This window comes from Orcinus orca, chromosome 16 (assembly GCF_937001465.1).
Source record: "Orcinus orca chromosome 16, mOrcOrc1.1, whole genome shotgun sequence".
Taxonomy (NCBI): Eukaryota; Metazoa; Chordata; class Mammalia; order Artiodactyla; family Delphinidae; genus Orcinus; species Orcinus orca.
In genome coordinates, this window is record NC_064574.1 from 17,965,979 (window position 1) to 17,991,984 (window position 26,006).

Here is a 26,006-nt window from a genome sequence, read left to right on the forward strand (position 1 = left end):
CTTTCTGAGCTTTGGTAGCTTAGTTTGCCCCACTTCTTAGGGTTGTTGAGAGGCTAGATTGAGACTACATACTAATAAAAGGTTAATGTGGTTGACCTTTATTATTGTGGTTTTATTTCTCTATTTTTATTATTATTCAGTCTTAGTTGATGATGTGCCCCTCTGTTCAATACTGATACCTCCACCAGTATCCTGACCCCAATTGACTTCTGTCCCTTCTAGAATCTTATTTCATCAGTCCCTCATTCCCTTGTATTTTATGCTATTTCCCTGACACATTCCTCTCTACCTAAAAGCATGTTCCAATCTCTACCATCCTAAGAAATCCACTGTTGGGCTTTCTGCGCTTGGCCTTAGGCCCTAGTCCTTTCTCTGAACTGTCCACTCTGTCTTCCAAGGTGACCTCATCTAGTTCTATAGCTTTAAATGACATTAGATGCCAAAGCTATCATATTTGTAGCTCTGGTCCCAGATCGTCCATGAGCTTCAGAATATAATGCCAGCTTCCTACTCAGTATATCCATTAAGATGTTTAATTGGCATCTCAAACTTAACGTGACCAAAAGAAATCGTGATGTAGCCCTGCCTGTGTGCCCAGACACACACGTTCATCTTCCTCGTGTCAATAAGTGACACCAGAATCAGCCTAGAAGCTCAAGCCTTAAATTGAAGAGTCCTCATTACATTTTTTCTTTTCTTCACTCTTCCCCTCTTAATCTAACAGCAATTATTTTCATCTCTACCTTGAAAATATCTCTCAAACCATCAACATCTTTATTCTTCATGGCCAACACCATTGTCCAAGCCATACTCATCGTTTGATTGGGTCACTACTATAGCCAACTGTTAGGTCTGTTTGTTTCATTTTTGCTCAAATGCCCCCTACCCCCAAGTCAATTTCCACAGAACAGCCAGAATGATCTTTTCAGAATGTAAATTAGATCATGTCACTTTCCTGCTTTAAATGGTTCACTAACAGCAGAAAATTCAAGCTCTACACTAGGTCGTGTAGGACTCATGTCATCTGACCCTCAGCTAACATCGCAGCCGTGCCTTGTGCTTCTCTAGCTTATTCACTATATCCCAGCCACACCAGGGTCTCATTCTCATGTTCCCAGATCATCCCTGAGTTCTCTCCTGCCTCATAGCCTTTGCGTGTCCTACCACCACTTCCTGGACTTGCCAATTTCATCCTTCCGGTCTACTCGTAATAATTACCTCCTTAGAGTTCTCTGCTGACCACTCTAAGTAAAGTAGACCCTCTGCCGCTTAGTTAATCACAACATTTTGTTTATTTCCTTCATAATACCAATCACAAAATCAATTTAATTTTCCATATTTTTCTTTTTAATTTCCATTTCCATTCATAAAATGTAAAGTTTATCAGGGCTTGGCCCCTAACCTTCTTGTTCACTTTTATAGCCCCAGCATGTGCCTCAATGCTTGGTACAGAAGAGGGTCTTTATAAATGTGAATGAATGAGACACTCTTCCTGTTCCCAATAGGTTTAGAGTTTAGAGAATGAAATAATTCATGGACAAGCAATTACAATCTGCTGTGATAGGTGCTATAGTAGAGTTAATTGTACTGTGGTACATACCTGACACAGGGATAGTATAACATGCAGAGAGATAGGAAAATGTCATGCACCTCAAAGCACTTACCTTTTATTGTAAATATAAAGGAGCTCATTTTTATTGCAGAAAATTTGGAAAATCTAGAAAAGTGTAAAGAAGAAAACATTCAACTGCTGTAATCTCTCTAATGTCATTAAAAAGATTACATTCATAAATCATTGCCAATCCTACTTCATCTTTTGTGAATTACATGCTGAACTCACTTGCTGATTTTTCTTTTGGAGAGTTTGTTTTGTTGATTCTCAAGAATTGTTTACACAAAACATGATATTTACCTTTTAGCTGGCATATATATTGATATTACAGATATTGTTCTCAACTTGCCATTTGACTTTTAATTTTGTTTTATTCAGACTTTTGTTAACATATAAAACATACTTTGATATTATAGTTATTATGTATTTAAGAAATATACAATATTTCAACTTTAAGAAATTGATTTTTAAGCTTTTGTCATTAATTTATTGCTTCAGGGAATTCAGTTAGGAAATGTATAGACCCAAACCTGTATGGCTTCCTCTTTGAAGGATTTATTGAAGTTATACATTAGTCTATTATATGATCTTTGTGTAAATAATCCATGAGCATTTGAGCAGAAATTTTATTCTCTCTTTATATTTGTTTAGTAAATGCATTATTACTCATATTAGATACATACTTGATATTTTTTCCTGTTTGGTCAGAGTCTAAGACAAGTGTTAAAATCTTCAGATGCTGGGTTTTTTTCCCATCATTTTCTCCTTTTAAATCTATTGACTCACGCATTTTTTTTTTAATGACCATTTTAGTCCACTTAATGATTTTTGTATTTCTTTTTGGTTTAAATTCTACTTTGATGCTTTTGCATTCTGTTTACAACAACTATTTTCTGTTTATTTGCATTTTCCTATTATGTCTTTGTTCAACTTGTTATTTTTAAGGTTACTGAGTCATTCTATATTAGGTGTTTATCTTATAGCATACGATTAGGCATGGTTTATTTAGACAGTCAGAGAGCTTTTCACCATTTTAACCTATTTATATTTATTGTCACAATAGAAATTTTTTCTTTTATCATTTTTACTACGCAATTTGAATGCTTTTATGCTATTTCTTTTAAATGTTTTTCTGTGTTTGGTGTGTTTTCCTTTTATTTTTTCCTATGGACTTTGCTTTTGGATTCCTTTGAATTATTAAAAATATAATTAGATACGTAATTCTTTATCGGAAGGTCTTCTGTTGACTTCCTTCTGCAGGATGAGGCAGCTATCACACTTTTATTTCTACAAACTTTCCCCCTACCCTCTGCACAATTTTGTTTGTTCAATCTCTCGTAAGGACCCTGCTATCTTAGTAAACCCCTCTTCTGGAGTGATTGTCATGCTGGTGCCAGCTGCTCTATGTTTGATGTGACTGTCAGCCCCAAGTCACTGTACATAATTCCCAGGCAGCAGTGTGTTGCCTTAGTGATAGATCTTACCGCCCAAGGAGGCTGCCTCTTCACAGCCATCACCACCCTTTCCACCATTTCCCTGCTCACTTGTTACAGCTGTAGAGCTCTGGACCTCACTGACACCCCTGGCCTCTGAATCCACTAACCTGAAGTGACCACACGGACCACAAAAAGATTCCACATGGGGGTTTTTCTGTTGATCTTATCACCCACCTTACATTCCATCCACAGCTTGGACTGAGGAGTAAAAGACAGGAGAGAGAGGGTTTATTTGGTTGGCTGTTGAGATGATAGAGGTGAAAAGTGATGAAGATTTGAACCAGAGCAATGGCATTAATACCCAGCTGGTTTCGATCTACAGGATGGTTGCTTCATATGGTTCAACTTAACAGCAGAGATGGAAAGACATGGACAGATAGGAGAAATACTAAGACAGAGTCAAAAGAAAAAAAAAAAAAGGATGTGAGGAGTGGGGCAGACGGAGAAGCCCAGGCAGATGTCTGCATCTCAGTTTTCAATGACTGGATGGGGCAACCCACTGAGGTCCATAGTTCAGGAAGGACGGCCCATTGGGCAGTGAGGGAGACAGCTCAACTCTGTTGTATACAGATTGTGTTGGAGGATCTATGTGATACCTAGGTGGAAATACAGATCTGTGAGCTGGATAAGTGGGACCCACGTTCAGGTGAAAGGTCTAGAATGGAGATCTGGGCTTGGGAATTATCAGTGGATTGATAGCCATTGAAGGAAGAGTGTTTTCAGTTTACAAAAATGAATAGAAGCAGCCCACATTTGAAGAGTGGATATAGGAGAAGTGCTTACAAAGAAACCAGTGGTAGAATAGACACAGATTGATGAGAAGAACCATGAGAGTAAAGTGTCGCCTGACCCTAAATAGAAGAGAGACCCAGAGAGGGAGAAGCTATGAACATCAGTAATTGTAGGAAAATGGTCAAGTATGAAGAATAAGTATAGCAATCATTTGCTGAGAACCTACCATGTGCCACATATAGTTCTAAGTGGTGTATTAACTCCTTTCACCTGAATCATTACCCAGTGAGGTAGGCACTATAATTACAGATGAGGAAACCGAGGCACAGAGCAGTAAGGTAACTTGCTCAAGGTGTACACATACAAGGTGGAACAACCAGGACTAGAGCCCAGGCATTCTGACCCAGATCCCAAGCCCTATACTGTTTTCCTTCTTAAAGGAAGATAAAGATTGAAATATGTGTATTGGATTTAAGCAGTAAGAGCCCTAGTAAGATTACTGGTGTCTGCCATGCAATCAGTGTTGGGGGCACTGCTGAGGACAAAGTCCAGGTGACAGGGGTTGAAGTTTTGCACTGGGAAGTGGGGGAGTGTAGAGTGAGTGTAATTAAAACTATTGAGAATTTTAAGTGTGACTGAAACACAATTGGACTATAAATACAACTGCTGCCAGAGGGTAGCTTGTAAAGAGTAAGAGAAAATCCAAGCGTTTATGTTTGTCAGAGTCAGGAATAAAAGGGAGGATTCGGAGATATAAGTTAGAGAGAGAGAGAACCAAGAAGCTGGAAAATGCAGCAAAGGTAGAGGTCAAGGGCGCTGGGGTGTGCCTTGCAGAGAGCGGGCAGTGGTTGGTGTGTGACCCATGAAGATTAGGTTGATGGGTAGGAAGTTAGAAGTCAGCCCCTCCGTAGTCCTCTTGCCTCTTAAAGATGTGATGTGGGTATCTTGCAGGGATTGGGTAGGTGATGTTGAAAGGGGAACATTTGTGTGGGGTATAGGAGTGGAGAAGGCACTTTTGCAATAGACTTGCCGACACTGAAATGAGGAACTGGGGCTTTTGGTGAGAGTGGTATGGGTGATGAGTCAACAGAGTGGGGGAACCCTGGGTTCGTTGAGAATACAGGGAGGTCCATGCAGCATACAGTCTCTAGAAAAGTTGAGATCCCAGGTGCCATATGCACTGCAGAAGCAGGTTTAAGAGGGGTGAGTTGGGAGGGGAGTGCGTGGTAGCGGTCTGTGCCAAAATACACTGAACATTCCAGTTTGTGGAGTGGAGAAGGACAAGTGTGAGCATGTGGCTGAAGCTGATTGGAAGACGAGGCCATTGGAATTAGGGAGGTCAAGGGCATTGGTCATGCTGTCCACACAGATAGTCACATCTCCTTTGTGAAGGTGGATGGTGGGTGACAAGGAAAGCTGTTTACTGAAATCAGCAGTTTGAGTGGGAGTCAGAATGGAGGATTCAAAGAACTTGTTGCCCTTGGATTCCCGGATACCAACAGTGGTGCCTGGGGCTTATTTTCAAGAGGTGTTATCAGGTAATTCAGATGGACTGTATTCCTTGGAGATGTGGAATCAAATTAAGGTAAACCCTCCTTGGCTTATGGTGGCTTCTCGCCCATCCTTCGTAAGAAAGTTGAGATATTCAGAAGTCGTTCTTTGTGCTTCCCCTGAAACAACAATGAAAAAGGTGCAGATCGGGGTTTCCAGGCCACATTTGGGTTGTTTTCCCCGCATCCCAGTGTTAGTTGTGAAAACCGTTAGAAATGTTCCATGTGGCTGGTTATTCTTTTGCTAGTCACCGGAATGTGGTCTTTTTACCTTATTTTGAAAATCCACGTCAATTGCCGGGGTAGCATCCTAGCCTAATATAAGACGTCTTTTGGTAGTTCTAGTGGGAAGCTGAAACATAAATTGTTTGGGGGCTGGGCAGCTGTGATGAATTCCTACAACCACTTCTGCGAAATTGACTCCTGCCTTGTGTGTTGCAGGTGATATTTGAATCCGTCTCTCTGAAGGGTCATCCTGGCTACATCGCTGTGGACGAGGTCCGGGTCCTTGCCCATCCATGCAGTAAGTCTCTCCCCTCATCCTAACACAGCCTGGCTCCATGCCAGACTGGGTAGCTTGGAGGCTGCAGTCCCCCCCTATTCATTCAGCTCACAAACATCTCTCACTCTCTTACATACTCAATGCAATCAGTCCTGAATAAATCCATAATTTTGCTGCCTGTAGGCAGCACCTCCAGGACTTTGCAGAGAGCGGCAAAACATCTTTGTTTGAATCTGTCTATTAAGGGAGTCTAAAGTCCTGATTGTTTGTTAGCGGGATTCAGACCACTGAAGTGGAAGAATTAGAGGGCTTTGGATAGAATCCTGTGCAATTGTCTCAGAAAAAGAACACCACCAAAACATTGAGCAAATTAGCACACTGTTCACTCACAGGGAAAAGTACCCCGAAGCTATTAATTCTTTAAAAGTAATTTTAAATACCCTCATCAACTCCGTGTAGGCATAGGGAGAGATTTCTCACAGTGGTTAGTACTTAGGGTACAGTGTCGAGAGTTCTCAAAGGCATTCCACTCCTCCAAGCCCAGCCAATTTCCCCTGGAAGTTTTCTCTCTTTGTGTATTTAGTCTAAGATATTTGAATGTGTCTGAGCAAGGAGATGTGCTTCCCAGGCTCGCTAAATCTCAGAGGGGACAAGTCCTGGGTGCAGGTAGTTGAGATGGCGTCATATCCAGAGACATTTGGTGGGGGATATGCCTGGGGATTATGGCAGCCCCATAGGAGGGCTGGTTAAGTCGCCAGCCCCATTAGTTTGTTAGTGTCTGCAGATCGGAAGCTCCTATTAGTTTCTTGGCTCCATTGGGTAACTAACTCGTAGCAGGGTTGTCTCCATTTCTTCATTATAGGCATGAGTCATGCTATGGGCTCTGGTGCAGTTTGCTGCTCCCATAAGAGATGTAATATGTCCTGTGCTTTTATGCCTTTCATGCCTCCCATAAGAGATATAATATGTCCTGTGCTTTTATGCCTTTCATGCCTCCCATTTTGAGGCTCTTCTCATTTCTGCCCCATCTGTGTTGCTTTAACTGGAATGATTCTTTCAACTTCTGCTACAGTGAATTCATCAGAGCCCCAAACATCACTTCCCTCCCCTGGCACTACAGTGACATTGTTTGACCCATTGTCTCAGAGCACCTTCTCTGGAGGAATTTGGGAGGAGTTCCAAGGGGTTTTGGAAAGACGGTATTTTGGATAACTGTGTTTGGTGTCGGTGTAAGGGAAACCTCCTCCCCAGGAATCAACCAGCATCTCAGAAATGCTGAGATCCTATTAGATTCTCCATTACTCTGGCCTAAGGTTCCTACCCTCTGGGTTACTTCCTGAGTCTTTGGGATTTTCTCAGATGGATCTGTCCGTTCAGTTATGCCCAGCAAATGTCTCTGCTGAAACAGACTTTATGTGAAGAGGGGCCCAGAAATCCCCCAGCTCTGCAGGGTTTATGTACTGGGTATACACATGAGTCCCTCTTACCAGGATTAAGTCTTCCCCTCCCTTGACTCCTGGGAATCAGCATCTGCTGCCCCTTGGAGAATGATTGTTGACCTCAGACCATGTCGGGAGATGTCTGGTCTACTTGTGATCCACTTAACCTCACACACTCAGCCTCGCACAGCCATCAGTCTTGAGGCAGTCTCTCTGAAACAGGATTTCAGCAATCCCCAAGTCCTGCACACATTGCATCCTCAGAGCCGCATCCAGCTGCATGCGTGCTGCTTACCCTGTGCCGGACGCTTGCACTAGGGCTTTCTTCCTAAAAGAGTCTGGCCTGGTTCTCTCTCCTGGGATCCCAGAATCCTGTCCTCTACTGGGAATTTTTACCTCCACCGTGACACCCAGGCTGACACCTGTCTCTTGTCTCAGCCTCAACTCTGCCTTAACTCTACCCATTGTCCGTGGTTTGCCATCGCAGCCCCATGCTTCCTTCTCTCAGAGAAATCTCCATGGGCGAGGGTTCTCTGGAGGGCATCTGAATGCCTTTCCGTGCCTGAAGTCCCGTGGCTCCTCTTGGAATCCTCCTCCCATTGAAGCTGCTTCTGGATTTTGGATTCTTCTGAGAGCGTGATACTCCTCCTGCTGAGGAGTGTGCATTATGCGGTTATGGAATTGCTGAGAGCAAGGTACCCAGCAAATGGGCCATGGGACATAACTTAGGAAGACGTGACCCTGGCCGTGTTCTTGTGTAATGTGCTGCATCTGAGTTCAACTCAGATGCTTAGGAGGCTTCAGCTTAAAACTTCTAGAAATCAAAACGTGCAACTCTGTGGAAGGGGCTGGAATTGGAAAATTCCATTTAACTCTCTGTGCAAATATTGGTGGTGCCTGTAGTCCCCTGAGTTCTATCCATAGCTCGTGAGTCATGTGGGGTTGACCAGGGCCTAGCAAAGACCCCTTCCCAAGGCCCCATGCTCAGTCCATATCCAGCCAGGGTTTTTATTCATTCTTTCTTTCAACGAGTCAATTATTGAGCATCAGTGATGTGTCGGGAACTTCTGCTGGACACAGAGGATACTTAAGTGACCAAGATAGGTAGGTCTTTGTTCCCATGTTGTATACTTAGCAGAAGGACAGAGGGAGGAAGGACATTAAGTAAGTAACTAATATTAAGTAAGTCACTAGTATAATTTCAGATAGTGATGTGTTGTGAATATAGTAAATGTGAGGGACGGATGTGGAGGGGCTTCCTGGATAAAGTGGTCAGGGAGATATCTTTTTTTTTTTTTTTTTTGGTGGGGGGGGCGGTGCGCGGACCTCTCACTGTTGTGGCCTCTCCCGTTGCGGAGCACAGGCTCCGGACGCGCAGGCTCAGCGGCCATGGCTCACGGGCCCAGCCGCTCCGCGGCACGTGGGATCTTCCCGGACCGGGGCACGAACCCGTGTCCCCTGCATCGGCAGGCGGACTCTCACCCACTGCGCCACCAGGGAAGCCCTCAGGGAGGTATCTTTGAAGATGTGGTCTGAGCTGAGATCTGAGTCGTAGAAGGAGTTCACTGTGTGAAGGGCTGGGGAGGGGGCATTCTAGGCAGAGGAAAGGGCAAGTGCAGAGGCCCCCCAGTGGGATCCGCTTGATGCTGCCGGAGTATCCTGAGCGTGGGGAGCATGGGGGAAAGTGTTTCTGAGTGAAAGGGAAGCAGGGCCCTGGACATCATTGTGAGTGGTTAGTTTTTTTTTTAACTTATCAAACTGTGTAATTTATTATTTTTTAATTGAAGTATAGTTGATTTACGGTGTTGTGTTGATTTCTGCTGTGCAGCAAACTGTTTCATTTTTTTAATATATATATATTCTTTTCCATTACGGTTTATCACTGGATATTGAATATGGTTCCCTGTGCTATATACTAGGATCTTGTTGTTTATACATTCTGTATATAATAATTTGCATCTGCTAACCCCAGATTCCAATCCATCCCTCCCCATGCCCCTCCCCCTTGGCAACCACAAGTCTGTTCTCTATGTCTGTGAGTCTCTTTCTGTTTTGTAGATAAGTTCATTTGTGTCATATTTTAGATTGTGAGTGGTTAGATTTTTTTAAATTAATTAATTTTATTTTTTCCTGCATTGGGTCTTCGTTGCTGTGTGCGGGCTTTCTCTAGTTGTGGCGAGCAGGGTCTACTCTTTGTTGCGGTGCACGGGCTTCTCATTGCGGTGGCTTCTCTTGTCATGGAGCATGGGCTCTAGGTGCGTGGGCTTCAGTAGTTGTGGCACACGGACTCAGTAGTTGTGGCTTGCGGACTCTAGAGCACAGGCTCAGTAGTTGTGGCGCACGGGCGTAGTTGCTCCGCGGCATGTGGGATCTTCCCGGACCAGGGCTCGAACCCGTGTCCCATGCATTGGCAGGCGGATTCTCAACCACTGTGCCACCAGGGAAGCCCCATGACTGGTTAGATTTTAATCTAAGTGTAGGGAGGCACCACTGGAGGGGTTTATGCTGGGGATTGATATGATCTCATTTAATTGTTAAAAGATTACTTTGGCTGTTATGTGGAAGAGGGGTTGAAGGGAGAATAGAGAAGAAGTCAGGAGAACTATGACAAAGAAAGTTCTAGAGTCATGTAAGAGATGATGATATCCTGGACCAGGTAGTAGAGAGACATTGATTCACCATCTGACGTGTTTACTGAGCATATATGCTCCATGCCAGACGCTAGTCTGGGTTCATGGAAGTGAGTAAGGACAGATTCATTCTTTGCCCTCATGGGCTTCCAGTGATGTGAAAGAGACTGAAAATAAAACAATCAGGTAATGATCTGGTCTATAACAGACGGTATATCAGTCAGCTAAGGCTGCCATAACAAAATACACAGACTGGGTGGCTTAAGCAGGATTTTATTTTCTCACAGTCCTGGAGGCCCCAAGTCCAAGATGAAGGTGGCAGGTTTGGTTTTGTCCGTGGGCTCCCTCCTTTGTTTGCAGACGGCCCCCTTCTCACTTTGTCCTCACATGGTCTTTGTGTGTCCAAATTTTCTTATAAGGACATCAGTCAGATTGGGTTAGAGCCTGCCCTAACAGCCTCATTTTAACATAATCACCTCTTTAAAGTCTCAGTCATCAAATACAGTCACAATCTGAGCTGTTGATTGCAACCTGTGAATTTTGGGGGGATACAGTTCAACCCATCACAGATGGTAAACAGACTATGAAGAAACATAGAGCTTAGAGATGGAGAGAGGTAGTGGACAGATTAGAGATGAATTTAGGAGGTAGAGCCCACTGGTCCTAAGTGATGGGATTAGAGTAGGAGCCAGAGGCATCAGAAATGGTGCCCTGCTAGGTTTCTGGCTTCATCACCTGGGTGGTGTGATTCTGGGGAGGAGGTGTGTGTGACCTTTCATGGTTCCCACAATGCATGGGTCCTGGAGGCTCATGGGATCGCGAGTCACGCAGCCTGCTAGTAGCTTCTGAACTGTCCTTTGGCCTGACAGTGCTTTTCCCCCAACCCCAGCCTTAATGCGTTTATGACTTCACTCATAGCTTGTTAAAAACTTCACACTATTAAAAGAATGCCTCCTCTTTAGGTCCTCAGGCTTGTAACTCTCCACTCCAGTTCCCTAAAACATTTTTTAAAAATTACGGTATGGTCAGAGTTTATCAATAAGCGATTCCACTAGTATTCCAAGAGTTCCAGGGGGCTTAGTGCATGATTTGCTATTGTATTCTCGATCGATTTGAGCTGAAGTTATGACTTTAAACAGTTGCCTGTCAGCTTCTAAAACAGTGACCGGAAGATAAGTGTGATACTCAACGGAAATTATTTTCTCCTACAAACTGAGACCTCTCATCTATATTTTATGGCCCATTTAACATTTTTGTGTTACTCTGCAAATATTTTAGCCATAGTTACCCTCTGCTGCCGTGTCTCCGTGTCAGCCATTAGCAGGGCCACTACGGTTATAACTGTGGACGATAAATGTCAGCACGATTTTCCACTCAGTTTCAAAGTTTCTAGCTCCTAGGTTGACTTTTAGAATTGTTTAAACTTCTTTTTTTTCCCATCACAACCTTGTGGGGCCATGTCACCGAGCCCACGGTCTGCAGCACGTTTATGATGTATGTAGTGCACTTTCTCCGCAATTGTGTGGCTTCCTACTGAGCACTGTCAGGTTTAAAGAGCGAGATAAAGGGCACAATAATACGTCTTCAGATGCTGTACTGACATCTGCAGGAGTGTAAATGTCACCAACATCAAGGCTTTTTGCCCCAAACGCACAGCCAATTTTCTGTTAACCCCATTCCGCAGGGTCCCATTTTGGGGGCGCTGGGTCTCAGCGGGGAGTGAGTGTGGGATGCTTAAAACCCCGAGCTGGTGGCTGGTCTGGGCCCCAAGGTCGTCTGTGCTTGGCCGAAGTTTGGTGAGTTGAAGCAGGTGGGATGATTGCATTCCTGGAGCTGTAGATGCTGGGTGCAAATCGCAGCTGGGAGTGGACTGGGGTGGGGGTGGGCGGATGGGAGGAGGATTGGGGAGGCCAGCTCAGAGAAGTGTACCAAACAGGTCCCCAACATAAGGAGGGTCCCCCAGAGAGAGAGAAAGAGATCTGTCATGAGCTGGAGATGAAGCCAGGGCTCAAAGAGTAAGGGCATGTGGAGAGGGTGCTAAGCAGGAGGGCGGTGGTCCGGAAGGGTCACCGTGTTGAGGACCGCGATCTAGGGCTAGTGTGCACATGATACAACAGCATGACGCCTAGAGGGGTGGGGACATCCCTGGTTTTATGGGTTCAGACCAGGCAAGACTGGCCAGTGGAAATTGTTCCATGAGAGCTATGTAACGGAGACAGCCAACTAGAAGAGCATGCCTGCAGTCGTGTTTTGTTAAGTCTACATAGTGTCTTAATAAATTCAGTCAAGATTTTAGAATGAGGGCTTTCACCTAAGGCTGGATTTCTTACTTGCCTTGAGAAATCGGATGATTGGCTACCCTGAGCACAACACTGTCGCATGGCCTCTGTCTGCTGGATTTAGGGAACTGCTAGCTGCCCCCTGCGTATGGGGCATGGGGTCTTTATCCAGTTCCCCTAAGTCCCCACCACTCCTTATTGCCTCCTCATTGCTGAGGCTGGTGTCAGATACCAGTTATTAGTGTGCTTGTGATGTTGCTTTTCTGATACAGAGAAATCTTTACTTGACCCAAGTCTCTATGAAAGGTGGGGAAATGAATAAGGGGGCAAGGAGGTGGCAGTTTTGTTTTTGTTTGTTTTACAGCTGAACCACTTTGTTCCTTTACATAACTGTCTGGCTCCTGAAGGTGCGTGCTTTCAACATCTCTGCTCTCTGTAAACCCTCAGTGTTTCACCAGAATAATTAACACCAGGGGCCATTAAACCTCTGAATTCTCTACCACTGTACCTAGAAGGGAGGGAGGAAGAGGGATTGCAGATGAAAGAATCAAGGCAAGAGGTCTGCTAGAAAGGCGTCAGAAGCAAGCCGGAAAGGGAATTCCCTGGTGGTCCAGTGGTTAGGGCTCCCTGCTCTCACTGCCGAGGGCCTGGGTTCAATCCCCGCTTGGAGAACTAAGACCTCACAAGCTGCGCGTGGTGTGGTCAAAAAAAAAAAAAAAAAAAGAGAGAAGCAAGCGGGGGACATTGATCCAGAGACAATTCATTTCTAGTTGCACAAGTCCCACAGGTCGAACCATTTGCCCAGGGTCCCCAAGGGTGAGGGGAGGTATCCTTTTGTAAAAACCCAACACAGAGCCTCCCAACGTTGGAACTAAGATTCTGTAGCCCCTCCTTACCAGGGAGTAGATGTTCCTTCCCGCTTCAAACAGGTAGCATAAAGGGGCTTACAAGGTTTACTCTGTTCCCACTTAAAAATGGACTTGAACTGCTAGTTCCAAAAATAACTTTACAGAATTATACAGGAGAGCAAAAAGGAAAAAATTTCAGACAATCAAAGCAGCATGGGGCTTCCCTGGTGGCGCAGCGGTTGAGAGTCTGCCTGCTAATGCAGGGGACACGGGTTTGAGCCCTGGTCTGGGAGAATCCCCCATGCCGCGGAGCAACTAGGCCCGTGAGCCACAACTACTGAGCCTGCGCGTCTGGAGCCTGTGCTCCGCAACAAGAGAGGCCGCGACAGTGAGAGGCCCGCGCACCGCGATGAAGGGTGGCCCCCGCTTGCCACAACTACAGAAAGCCCTCGCACAGAAACAAAGACCCAACGCAGCAAAAATAAAAGTAAATTAAAAAGTTTGTGCTGAACTGGGTGGAGGAGTTCGGACTTTCTGAGCATTGGCTGTCCTGGACTCCTTGTATGGTGCCTCACAGTAAAAAAACGAAAAAACAGTAAAAAAATAAAAAAGCAGCATGACATTTGTCAGGTCGACTAGATGCACGAATCTTCAACTCTGAGAAGCCCACCATGAGAGGACCTCCCTGGGCCTTGGACTCTTGACGCCATCTAGTCGTGGGGCCCTGGAGGTGGCCTGAGGGGGACTCTGAGCTGTTGTCACTTTGTTTAAAAACCTGAGCAGAAGCTGTATGTGTTTGCACAGCGAGTCTGCCTGATCGTGCCAAGGTCCTGGGCTTTTGCTGAGCATTGCAGGTGGTGACACAGTTTGGTAGAGCAGACAGTTCAAAGTGCGAAGGCCGTGGGGACGAATGCCAAGGAAAGGAATCTCTTGTGGTAAAATATTCCAGAGCAATGACAAGCGTCTGGAGGGTCAGCACAGCCTTGCCCGTGAGCCCTTTCTTTGGACCCTGGGCTCCAGGCGACACCGTTGACCTCCCCGTTGTCCATGAGGCAAGAGAATGTGCTGGTTAAATGCTGAGTTTGGGGCTAAAATGGACCTGGACTGAATTCTGTTCCTGTCATTAATGCTGTGTAGTGTTGGACAAATTAAACTTGGTGAGCCTTGGTTTCTGCTTCTCTAAAAGAGAAATAATACTAGTGTCTGCTTTAGGGAATATTATGAAGTTAACTTCAATAAAACATGTAAAGCATTTTTCACAGTGCCTGGCATTGGAGGAACTTTCAATAAATGATGTTATTATTATTACTTGTCTGTCTGGATATTTGACTCCCTCTGAAAAGATGGCCAAAGGCCCTTGTTGAACCTCCTGATCCTCTTAACAGCTGTCGGTTTGATCGCATCCCAGGGGTATTTGACGCCTGGTTCATCACTGATTTGGTTGATGTGATAGGGATCGTTGGCACTTTTGTACCTTGATGAAGAAACGCATTCTTCTAGACATAGATTATCAATCCACTCGTCTTTGGAGAGCTCACCTAGGCAAGGACCTCTCTCCACAAACAAGAAAGGAGATGGACCCAAGTTACCCAACATAAAACATATGTTTAATTCTAAAACTGATTACCCACGGACACCATGAGTTTCATTTGAAAGTCCTTTCTCCTGTTACGCCAGGTCCCCGGCGTAAATGTCCCACCTGCATCCCATCCCTGGATATCATAGCTTAGAGTGAAGAGCGCAGACTCTGAACGTGTCTTGAATTCTCGGTGCCTTGCGTCACTCACTGTAAAATAGAGATATTACCACCACCAACTGCACTGGGTTAAGTGAGTTACTATGTGTAGACACTGCCGTGACACCAATCACGTAACCTTCATTCACTCAGTGCTCACTGCTAGTGTTCTCCTCCACCTGTTCTCCGTCCTCCCCTCTTTGCCCCCTTCATGATCCGCATCATCACCAAGGCCAGGTGTGCAAGTCTCAGGCCCAGAGGTGCTTCACTTCAGTTTTCTTCTTTCTGCTCACCCAGGTCTACAGGGAGATATCTTCTGGGGTGACCCCCACCCCCACCCCTCCAACTTCCTTTTGCAGACATGGCAATAATATGGATTTTGAGGCTCTCAGAGACATGGATTCGTGTCTTGCCTTCCCCAGTTTCTGGCTGTCTGACCATGACAAACTGTGTAACCCTTCAGAGCATTAATTTTCTGATTGGTGAAATGGAGTTACTGCCCACCTTGTGGGGTTTTGTGAGGTTTAAGTGAGATGATGCATGTAAATGTCTTAGAACAGTAACTGGATCATAGGAAGTGATCAATCAACGGTAGCTTTTCACCGAGCCAGACCATCTCCTAAGCACAAATTCCCCCCTGCCCAGTGCCCATCCTGAGCTCCCACCCGCCGACAGGGCCATGGTCAGGCTGTTGAATTCTGTCCTCATATACTTTTTGGCTTCTCCCTTAGGAAAAGCACCTCATTTTCTGCGGCTCCAAAATGTCGAGGTGAACGTGGGGCAGAATGCCACCTTTCAGTGCATTGCTGGTGGAAAGTGGTCTCAGCATGACAAACTTTGGCTCCAGGTAAGGATGGGAGGGGCCTCCTGCTCATACCTGCCCACCCCTTGGGAAGGGAAGAAAGTGTGTGCTGTGATAAAGGGCTTGGTGGGGGAAGGGGAAGGGGTATTTTTTATGTCCCTCTGCTCCTTGGATGATACTCTGCCTCCATGATCTTGTTAAATCTTAACTCTAATTCTGTTATGTAGGCATCAGTAGTCCCCATTTTACAGATGGAGAAACTGAGGTCAGAAACATAAAAGTGCCAGAACTAGAATTTGCAACTCTGAGCTTTCCAAACTTCTTTCCAACAAACTTTGTCCTTTAAGCCCAGAGTCCCAGGACTAAGGCAAACTGGATATTTTAGGTTCTGGGTCCATTTGCGTTTCCATATGGCTTTTTTTGTCAATTTCTAATACAAAAAAAAAAAAAAGGCCTGTTGGATTTTGATGGGGGTTGATTGCGTTGAATCTATAGATCCCTTTGGGGAAAACTGACAGCTTAACAATAATGAGTTTTCTCCTCGTGAACGTGGTGTATTTCTTTACTTATTAAGCTCTGTAGTAATTCCACTCAGCAGGGTTTTATAACTTTCATTGTTCAGGTCTTGTATATCTTTAGTCAGTCTTATCTCTAAGTATCTCCTATTTTTGATGCTACTCTAAAATACATTGAAAGAAAACCCCTCAATTTCTGATTTTTTATTACTAGTATACAGAAATACAATCAACTTTCCTATGTTGATCCTGTACCCTGTAACATTGTTAAACTTAGTATGACTATTTAAATTAGTTAAAATAAATACAGTTCAGCACTCAGATGCCCAGTTGCGCTAGCCACATTTCAAATGCACAATAGCCACATGTATCTTGTGGCTACCATGTTGGACAAATGCAGATAGAGAACGTTTCTGACATTGCAGAGAGTCTTACTGGAGAGCACAGCTCTAGAGAGACATCACCTCCAGTTCAAGGAATCAGGAATATTGCTTGAAAGAAGCTGACTCCTGTTACCTCCAACTTCATATACTTAAAGTTCTCTATCATCTCTTCTGACTCACAGAGTTTGGATGTTGGTCCTTAACCCACGCCCAGCACACTTTGATGGGAGTTCATAGTATCACTTCTCTTCTTGCATTTGAGCCCATTTCCTGCAGTTGGAAAGTCCCTGGGCCGAGAGAGCACATCTAGGAGCTTCTTTTCTTGCTTCCTAGCACAGCAGTAGAATGAAGATAGCAGTAAATAATAACACCTGCTCCTGCCGCTTCCCGGGTCTGCCTGCAGACCACAAGCGAGCACAGGAACTTCCACATGTCACTCAAGTATTACGTAATGCTATTTATTCATTATAATTAGTATTAAAGTGCATCAGGATCCCAAGAAGCTTTGTCATGTCAATGGCGTTGCCTCAGTCGGGTCACAAGAATGAGAAGAGACAGTCACAGTACATTCAGCATCTTTATTTGGGTTTTCCAATGAGCTTATGAACGTTATTGCTACAGTTCTGAGTTGCGTACTCTAAACCTTGAGTCTGTCAGTGGAAGGATGTTAAAGCAGAATGTAATTGAAGTTTTGAAGGAAATAGAAACACATGGTTTAGAACTCTTCCACATCTTATTTATTTATCTACTTTTCAGTGTAAACCAAATCTTATTTCCAGAACGTTTTTCAGATGGCTTACAGTGGGACATACAGCATGACAGGATAGCATAAATTAAGTGAGGCAACACAAAATAGGAGGAAAATAACACGTCGGAGCTGGTCATGTGCTAAAAACTGCATTTCTGTACCTCTGCTGCTTCCTGGTGGGTCAGAGGCAGAGCCCACAGCACCATGGCCACAGACAGAATAAGGGAAGCTTGTCAGATACACAGTTCACAGTGATGTCCCTGAGATGAACACAAACCAGTGGCTCCAGAAAATTCTGTCGTTCACACAGAGGCCAGGCAGGAATTGTTCCCAGGAGTCCTCGTAAAGGAAACAGTCTGTGAGGCAGGGACAGCATTTTCCACCACAGTCTTACTGAGGGCACACAAGTGAGTTTCATAGGCTTGTTTCCCATGGTGATGCTCTGGGTAAAAGCAAGTTGGCGGCGGGGGTGGGTGGGGGGGAGGGGGTGGGGTAGGCAGTGTGATATGGCAGAGGTCCCCAGCTCTCTACCATCGCCATCCTGGGATACCTCACATGTATCTGGAGAGTGAATAGATTCAATAACTATATTTCTTCAAGGAAACCACCAGAAATGTTATCTCCCTCATGTATATTTCAGGAAACATTGGGAGGTAGATGGCTTACGCTATGCTCTCTGGGAAAATGCCCGCTTGGCCAGTTAAGTCCAGGCTTATATTCAACAGTGTAGTTGGAAGTAGGTCAGCATCTTTCTGTAAGATATGAGACGCCAGTCATGATACCTGCCACCCAAGAGACAATTGCAGCCCTGATCTGAGATGGACGGGCTAAGGCAGCGGCGGATTTCTCATGAGATATTGCTTTGGATTTATTCCAGCGCCTAGAGGAACTGCCTGCAGACTTGCCAAAGTTGTGTTCCATGTAACAGGCTGTGGCGCCTCAGCCTGAGAATTTCCAAAGTCAGTGAAACAGACACATTGTGGCCAAGAGTCCCCAGGACACCTAGAGCAGGTGTGCCTTTCAACAATGCTATTTCTTGCTGTCGCTTCCAAGATAAGCTGACTATTCCCTAAGTCACCAAATGTGGAAACTTTTTTATCCAGCAGTTTTAGGTCAGGGAAATAAAGGCGGTGACTTTATTCTCAGAATAGTATGTCAGTGGCCCCTCTCCCTGGCAGTGGTTAGGGAAAAGTTGGTGGACGCGTAGTTGGGGATAAATCCCTGTTGCCTGTGGTAGAGAATGCTTACCTTCTTTTTATAGAGCAGGGATCTACAGCCTGCTTGTCCTTAAGTGCTTTCAGGTCATAAATTAATAAGTTAAAAAGGAAGACTACCCGTACCCCTGTTTTGCACCCTCCTGAAGACTTAATGTGCTCTCTAGAAGACTCTGTCTGCTAGTGCCAGCTGTCATGGAATTATAGTGCAAGTTTTGCATAAAAATCAACAGACAGGACCTATGCAGAAATGTGTATACCTAAGCCTAGAACAATTGTAGTCTTTTAGGGAAAAGGCGGATAAAGGCCAGTAAAAGTTATAAACAAGCTCATCTTGTTCTGGGATGATTTCTTCTTGAGGTGAAGCATGTAGTGCCGTGGCCTCCGGTGGAAGGGCCTCATTCGTAACTTGCTGATTCCTTATGTGATGTGTTGCCCTGAGGAATCCAGACTTGTGATTCTTCAAGCATTTTGTTCAAGCGAGTAGTTGGTGTGCATCCTGACTGGAATAACTAGTAAGAAAAGCAGCCTACAGTCTGGGGAGCCCTTTTGGAAAAAGGAAAAAAAAAAAAGAGCAATATTCAGGGTACAAGTAGGTGGAACTGTAGTGACAAATCATCGGCGTAGCACTGTGAAAATGTACATGGTACATCTTTTCTGGAAGGTAATTTGTCAGTAGCTAGCTAACACTTTTAAATGTACATATTCTTCCGGCAAGTAACTTTACTTTTGGGAATACACCTAAGAAAATAACCAGAGACAGGGAAAAAATGTATATGCAAGTGTGTTCAACAGGATGAAAAACTGAAAACGACCTAAATGCCCAGCAAGAGGGGACTGATTAAGTAAATGGGGCCATTAAATATCAGGTTATAGAAGTCTATTTAATTTTCACAGTATATATTTAAGTGAAAATAGCAAGTTATAAAATGATATGCCCAATATATTAATTTTATATCAAAACCCAACCATATGTATACACACATATTTACACAAATATATACATACCTCTATAAACATACACATATAACACTATAAAACATATCAAGACACTTAATAATTGATTGCGATGGTAGATTATGTATGCTTTTTTTTATCTTTACTCTTTTCTGTTTCATCCAAATATGCTAAAATGAATATAGGTAACTAATATTAACAGAAAAAATGCTGTTAAAAGGAGAAAAGTGACCACTTTTTCCCAGGCACAGAATGTTCTAAGGATGGTAGGAGCCTTCACAGGGCATAGAATTAGGGGTAGGTATTCCGACAGAAGCGGCAGCATTGGCCCCTGTTGAGAATACGGGTAGAGTTACCCTCAGACTGCCCCACCTCATTGCCACCAAGAGATACTGTTCATTAAGGTGGAGGTTTAGAAATATTTTTGTGTGTCACCTGGTCTTTATGGAAGATTGCTGCGGGATCCATGCACTCCTCAGGGGCTCCGGGGCAGGCCCTGTCAGCCCCACCCCAAGGCTGACTTCTAGGTCTCCCTACAAAGGATTCACTCCGTTGGAAGTCTGTACAATGAATAGCGTTCGAAGAGTCTCAGCAATGAGGCCATGTGTCCAAAGCCTCTGCACAGATCTCGGTAGGGCAGCATATGTGTTTAGACAAATCACGGGCGTTGTTACAGGGAACACACCCGAACCTGGCAGCTCCTGCCCTGGGAAGCCATCGGCACAGCAGCGGCCATACCACGGCTGATGAGATAAGCAGACGTGTTGGTCCGCTGCGGCAGAGTCTTCCGGTAAACCTGTTTTCCCGCTCCCCGCAGGGCTACTGCTGGCTCGCAGGGCTGTGAGCGCCCTGGAAGCAGCTCCCCCCGCTGCCTGCATCTCTACCAGGTGTCCCTTCCATGCGGGGCTTCTGCTGAAAACCCAGTGGGGCCCCTACAACTACATACTAAGGAGAAATTCACGCCGATACTCAACACAGCTGGCATGTATTGAGTGGTTACACGTATGATGTATTTAATTCTCACAACCAGTCTTTCAGGTAGATGCTATTTGTAGCCCTGCTTTATAGATGAGGAGACTGAACCTTAAGGGTACATGAGTCAGAGTTACCCAGGTCGTGAGCAGTAGAGGGAGGATTTGAATGCAGGTCTGTGTCTACGTCCTGGGTGGGCTCATCCTTCCATGCTCACCTCATAGTCCTGCCCACCTGTATCTCCACTCCAGCCTTTCCTTCCATACAGATGGCTTCCTATTAAAAAAAAAATTCATGTATTTATCACAAAATTACCCACCTCTGATTTTCACTGTACTAGGTACTTAAAGAGATTTGAGGGCTTCCCTGGTGGCGCAGTGGTTGAGGGTCCGCCTGCCGATGCAGGGGACGCGGGTTCGTGCCCCGGTCCAGGAGGATCCCACATGCCGCGGAGCGGCTGGGCCCGTGAGCCATGGCCGCTGGGCCTGCGCGTCCGGAGCCTGTGCTCCGCAACGGGAGAGGCCACAACAGTGAGAGGCCCTCGTACCACACACACACACACACACACACACAAAAGAGATTTGAGTCTCTCAAATCTACAAACCAAATTCCAACACCCTTGGGCTTTTCTTCAAATTTCTGCCTTCTAGTCGCCTTCTTACAGCTCTTTTCCCCTTCTTGGCCACATTGCGTAAATGTGATGTCTACACTTGCAATGTGCCTTTCTTTAACTCCTGCCTCTTCCCAGAGTGGCTCTTGTGAATGTCACCAGTGCTCTCCTTGTGGCTAAAGCCAGGGGGCAGCGTGGTGGCGGTGGTACTCCTCCCCCTCCCCCCCATCCTCCTTCATTATTATTATTATTCCTTATAGTTGGCTCTTCTTTCAGCATTTGATGCTGCTGACCGCTCCCTCCTTGAAAACCTTCCTGCCCTCTTGGTTCCATGGCACACCTGTCAGCAACTATGAAGGGTCTGAGAGTTTGCCTTATTTGCAAGCAAAGGGGTTAGGCTGCCCGTTGCATGGTTGCATGGATGCTGGCAGGAGACACGAGACTCTTGGGTCAGAGACAAAGGACTTTGTTACTCATTACCCCGCAGGCACCACGAGCTTCATGTCTGCAACAGTTTCCCTTGTGCCCCCAAGTCCTGTGAAGATGATGTGAGGGTGGATCCAGGTGGGGTTTACACACAGCAGGTCTGTGTCATAGCTGGGGAGCCCCACGCCTAGGATACCCCAATCTTTTATTATTACCTTTGAGATATAATTTACAAACCATAAAGTTCAATAAGTCTACCATTTAGTGGGTTTTAGTGTATTTACAGAGTCGTGGCACCATTGCTACATGCTCTGTCTTTCCTTCTTTTCACCTGTAGGGACCCCAGATTAAAACACAGCCCCTGTAGGGCGACCCAGGGGAGGGAAATCTAGCTGGGCTTTGGATTTGCACAGGGTTGGGTTCCCTCAGGTTCGTCTGAAGCTGATGCATGGACCTCATCCTGCTCCATCCTGTGCACCTCCTCTCTGAGGACCGTAGGCAACTCTGACCTGGAGCTGTCCCCTCACACACGTATTCTTTCCTCCTTTACTTTCTGATATTTTTTCTCCCTGTCTTCCCTCAGCTCATCCCCCATTTATGTGCTTCAGGACTGATCCAGCTCATTCCCGCCCCAGCGCATGGGAGCTGGGAGAAAGCGTGGTGCGCAAGGCAGCCCTGCTTCTTGCCCTCATGGAACTTACCTTTCGGCAGCAGAGACAGACATTTAGCAACTAATCACAGAGTTACATGTTTTATCACACGTGTGGCCAGGCTCCAGGGGGGAAAGGGGTCTGCTGAGGAGGTAGGGAGTAGGGAGAGTGGGGAGGAATTATGAGTCTCAGAGACGTACCCGCGGAAGAAGTGGCCCGTGAGCAGAGTTCAGAGAGGTGAGCTGGAAATAGTCAAAGGGCCACCAGGCTGCACAGGGCGATGGCATGTGTGCAGGCCCTTCACCACCTGCTCATCCTCTTTGCTCAGGGCTGACGGCCCCCTGTAGGGCTTATGCCAGGACCCTCCTGACGCTGCAGGAACTCTGAACCCAGAAATCAACCGTAAATGGGCAGTCAGCCATGCGCGCAGTGGGCCCTTCGGAGGTCTTTAGCGTAGCGAATCAAAAATGATTTATGTCCACTTCTATTTCTTTCAACTTTTAATAAAGAATAATCAAAAGCTCTTCTTTAGAGATTGCCAAAGAGGTGCAAATATGGTCTTAAGAGAATCAATGGGCCAGCTTTTAGCAAGTTTCCAAATGTCATGCCATTGGCGCAGTATGACTAGAAATGAAAAGAATATTTCGAATGAATTGTGGGAAGTTCACGGAAATATTTTCTAGCCAGGAGATTTCTGGAGCAATTAGAATAATTTTCAACTGGAAACGGTGGCCTCATTTTACGTGTGTGTGTGTGTGTGTGTGTGTGCGCGCGCGCGCACGCGCACTTGCGCTAGGAGCTCAAATCAGCACACGGGAGGTTTCTAGTACCCACCATGTGTTAGAATATCTCCTGTAAAACAGTCATAATGTCAGTTGCACACAGTTTCCTTTTATTAAAGACAGTAATGTTTCCACTTCTGCAGATTATAAATCAGTTGCAAGTCGGCATGCACTCCGGCATGTCCGGAAATAATGACAGCCATTTTTGCAGGCTGTGTCTTATCTCTTTGTGAAGGGAATAATGTCCTGACACAGGCGCAGAGAGGATGGGGAATTGCAAAATGGTGAGGCTATTATAGATAACTTGATAGTCAATCAGGTAATACTAAAACAGCAGCTTTTCCATGGCCTCAGGTGCTTCTCTCGTCTTCCTTTCTAGATAGTTCCTGAAGATAGAGAGGTTTTTGCCTGGGTGGTGGAAGGATGCACACATGCCAGGGTCAGAAATATTAAAGTGTGGGCATTTGCAGTCCCTACTCCTGTAAAGAGTGTGTGCTCTCAAACCAAGCCGGCTTGTTCCACATAACGTAAAACAAGCTAAGGGAAGGTGGAATTTGAGTTGTTTTAAAAGAGAGAGATAAGCAGATGAAAAAGAAGGAAAAAAAGAGAGGTTTCAAAGGGAACTGTTACCATGATGAATGAGAGAGACATGGGTATAAAATGGGATTAAGCAGGACCACCGATAAGGCTATAAAATGCCGTTGTTCAGCTTAGAACACATGTGCCCCCCTGGGTGGATGAATTGGAAAAAGGTTCGCCCTGTGGGCACATGCAGCTCCAAGGCATATAGCCTGGCAGGCAGACAGAGCCTTTGGGCAAAGAAAATAGGTAGCCTTCCTCCAAGTGGGTTCGGTCAGCCTGTGGTCAGGACTCCTGCTTTGCCAGCAGAACAGGGGCTGGACTTGGGTGCCACACCCTTGGCCCATGGCTGGGCACCTTTGGTGCGGTGACCAATTGCTCAGCCTCAGGGAGTGGCCTGGATTTAAGGAATGTGTCCATCCATGTGTTTCGTGATATTATTTGGCCCCGTTCTTTCCAGTGAGGGACTTAAGGTGACATTAGCCTTCAGATCTTGGAGACAGAGGACAAGGCCAGCAGCATCAGTGTCACTCTGGAACTTGTCAGAAATGCAGATTATCTAGCCTCACCCCTGACCTACTGAGTCACTCTGGAGGTGAGCGTTATGCATGCTAAGGTTTGAGAGCCGCTGCTTTAGACGGATGGAGCTGGGGTAAGAAAACCTCACCCAAGCCTAATAGCACATTGGATATGACACCCCTTCATAATATATTCAGAAAGTCTGCTAGCCAGGAATGCAGGAAGATGCTCTGCCCCTCCTTACATAGATACTTCTGACTTCGAGACCGCTGAGGTTTCTAGAAAGCTAGGCATCGATCACATCAGTTCCCAAACTGTTTTCTGTGGAGCAGTCATTTCCTGCAAGATGGCGTTTGATGTTCTTTGAACAAGCAGAGTGAGTTTCTGGAACACTGCACACTCTACCCGCCTCACACAGAGTCACAGGGTAACTGTGCGCCGTCGTGCACTGGCTGGCAGCTTGGCAATGTGATTAAGGCCTCAGTGTCTGGAGTCACATCACCTGGGTCCACATCCTAACTCCATCCCTCAGCAAAGTCATGTTAAGGTTTTGCTCCTCTTGCTATGGTTCATGGACCGGCATCAGCGACAAGACTTGGGAGCTAGCTGGAAATGAAGGATGTCAGGTCCCCCCACAGACTCAGGGAATCGGAGTCTGCATTTTTAACAAGATTCCCCAGGTGGTTTGTATGCACATTAATTTGAAAAGTACTATTCTAAACCATGTTGCTTGACCTGTCTGCCTCAGTTTCCGTATCTGGAGAACAGGAACATTCTTAGGACCTATCTCATGCCTTATCACCCCATGAGAATCACCTGGAGGGTCTGTGAAAGCAAAAATGGCCTGGCTCCCCCTATAACAGCTCCTGATTTATTAGGTCCAGAGAGGGGCCAGAAAATTTGCATTTCTAACAGGTTCCCAGGGGGTGCTAATGCAGTAGATCTGGGGACCACACTTTGAGAACCACTGCTTTAGATTATTCTAAAAGCATTGCTCGTCCTCTGCTGACCGTGTTTTCCTCCTTGAAGGATGCTATTTCAATACTTGACTTTGTGTTTATGTTTTGCCCTTTTTGCTGTTTTGTTGGAATCTTAACGCCAGCCTGTAAATTCTTCTGGGAAGAAATTATAGCTTCCACATTCCACACTCTCTCATTTTCTGTTTTGTTAAATAATGAGGACATTTCCAGTGCAATTAATAATAGAATAAGGAAAGGGGAAGAGACAACTCAGACTACTAACCCCAATAAACAGCCTCCATAAATGGATATCAGCCCTGGAAACTCATTAAAATTAACATTTCTCACAGGCTCCCAGGCGATGTCGATGCTGGGTCTGGGACCCACCCTTTGAGAAGTACTTTCCTAGGGATTTGAGAAGGATTAAGTGGATTCTATCATGTAAGCCAGGTAACACAGTGCCTAGCACAGACTGAGCACTCGGACGTGTTCGTTATTGTGACTTTTACTTAATAAATGCTCAGACGAATCCCATTACTTTGAACAAAATATTTATCAAACTCAGTTATGGAACTTTATTCGCTGGGGGACAGATCGGCTTTTCAGAGGAAGCAGTGTGTTATTGCAGGGGTACTTGAGCTTCCCACGTTGTCAGTGATCTATGGAGATCAGTTCCCAGCCCCCTGCCCCCTTTTTTTTTTAACATAGATTCAGGAGCAGACAACCAGCAAATCTCAGGGCAGTGGCTCATGGGCTTTCAGGAGACCCTATGTATAATATACTGGAGGAGGAGATAGAGATAGGAAGGTTCCGGGTAGAATGGATTAAAGTGTCCTTTATGAGCCAGTGCCCCAAACTGCAGGGTACTGTGCATGTTGACTGCTAAAGGCTCACAAATCCTCCTTCCCCAGAGAACTGTGCCCTTGGTCAAAGGGGAACCGTCTTTTCCTCCCCCACCTGGCCATGACCTGTGACTGATGGGCGTGGAGTGCAGAAGCTGGCCCCTTGCCTCCTGGTGAGATTAGCTCTGGTACACTTCATGCTCTGGAGCTCCGTGGAGTCAGGCT

General features: G+C 45.5%; 1 protein-coding gene across 12 annotated transcripts in view; it reads left to right on the forward strand.

Annotated features, from left to right (window-relative positions):
- The window catches only part of PTPRT (protein tyrosine phosphatase receptor type T), a 1,087,126-nt gene that overhangs the window by 393,906 nt on the left and 667,214 nt on the right, over positions 1–26,006 (forward strand). For all 12 annotated transcript variants that reach the window (XM_049698694.1, XM_049698695.1, XM_012534093.3 and 9 more), the window contains exons 4-5: positions 5,832–5,913; positions 15,555–15,670. In XM_049698694.1, the coding sequence (XP_049554651.1) occupies positions 5,832–5,913; positions 15,555–15,670 (198 nt within the window). The remainder of the gene's footprint in view (positions 1–5,831; positions 5,914–15,554; positions 15,671–26,006) is intronic.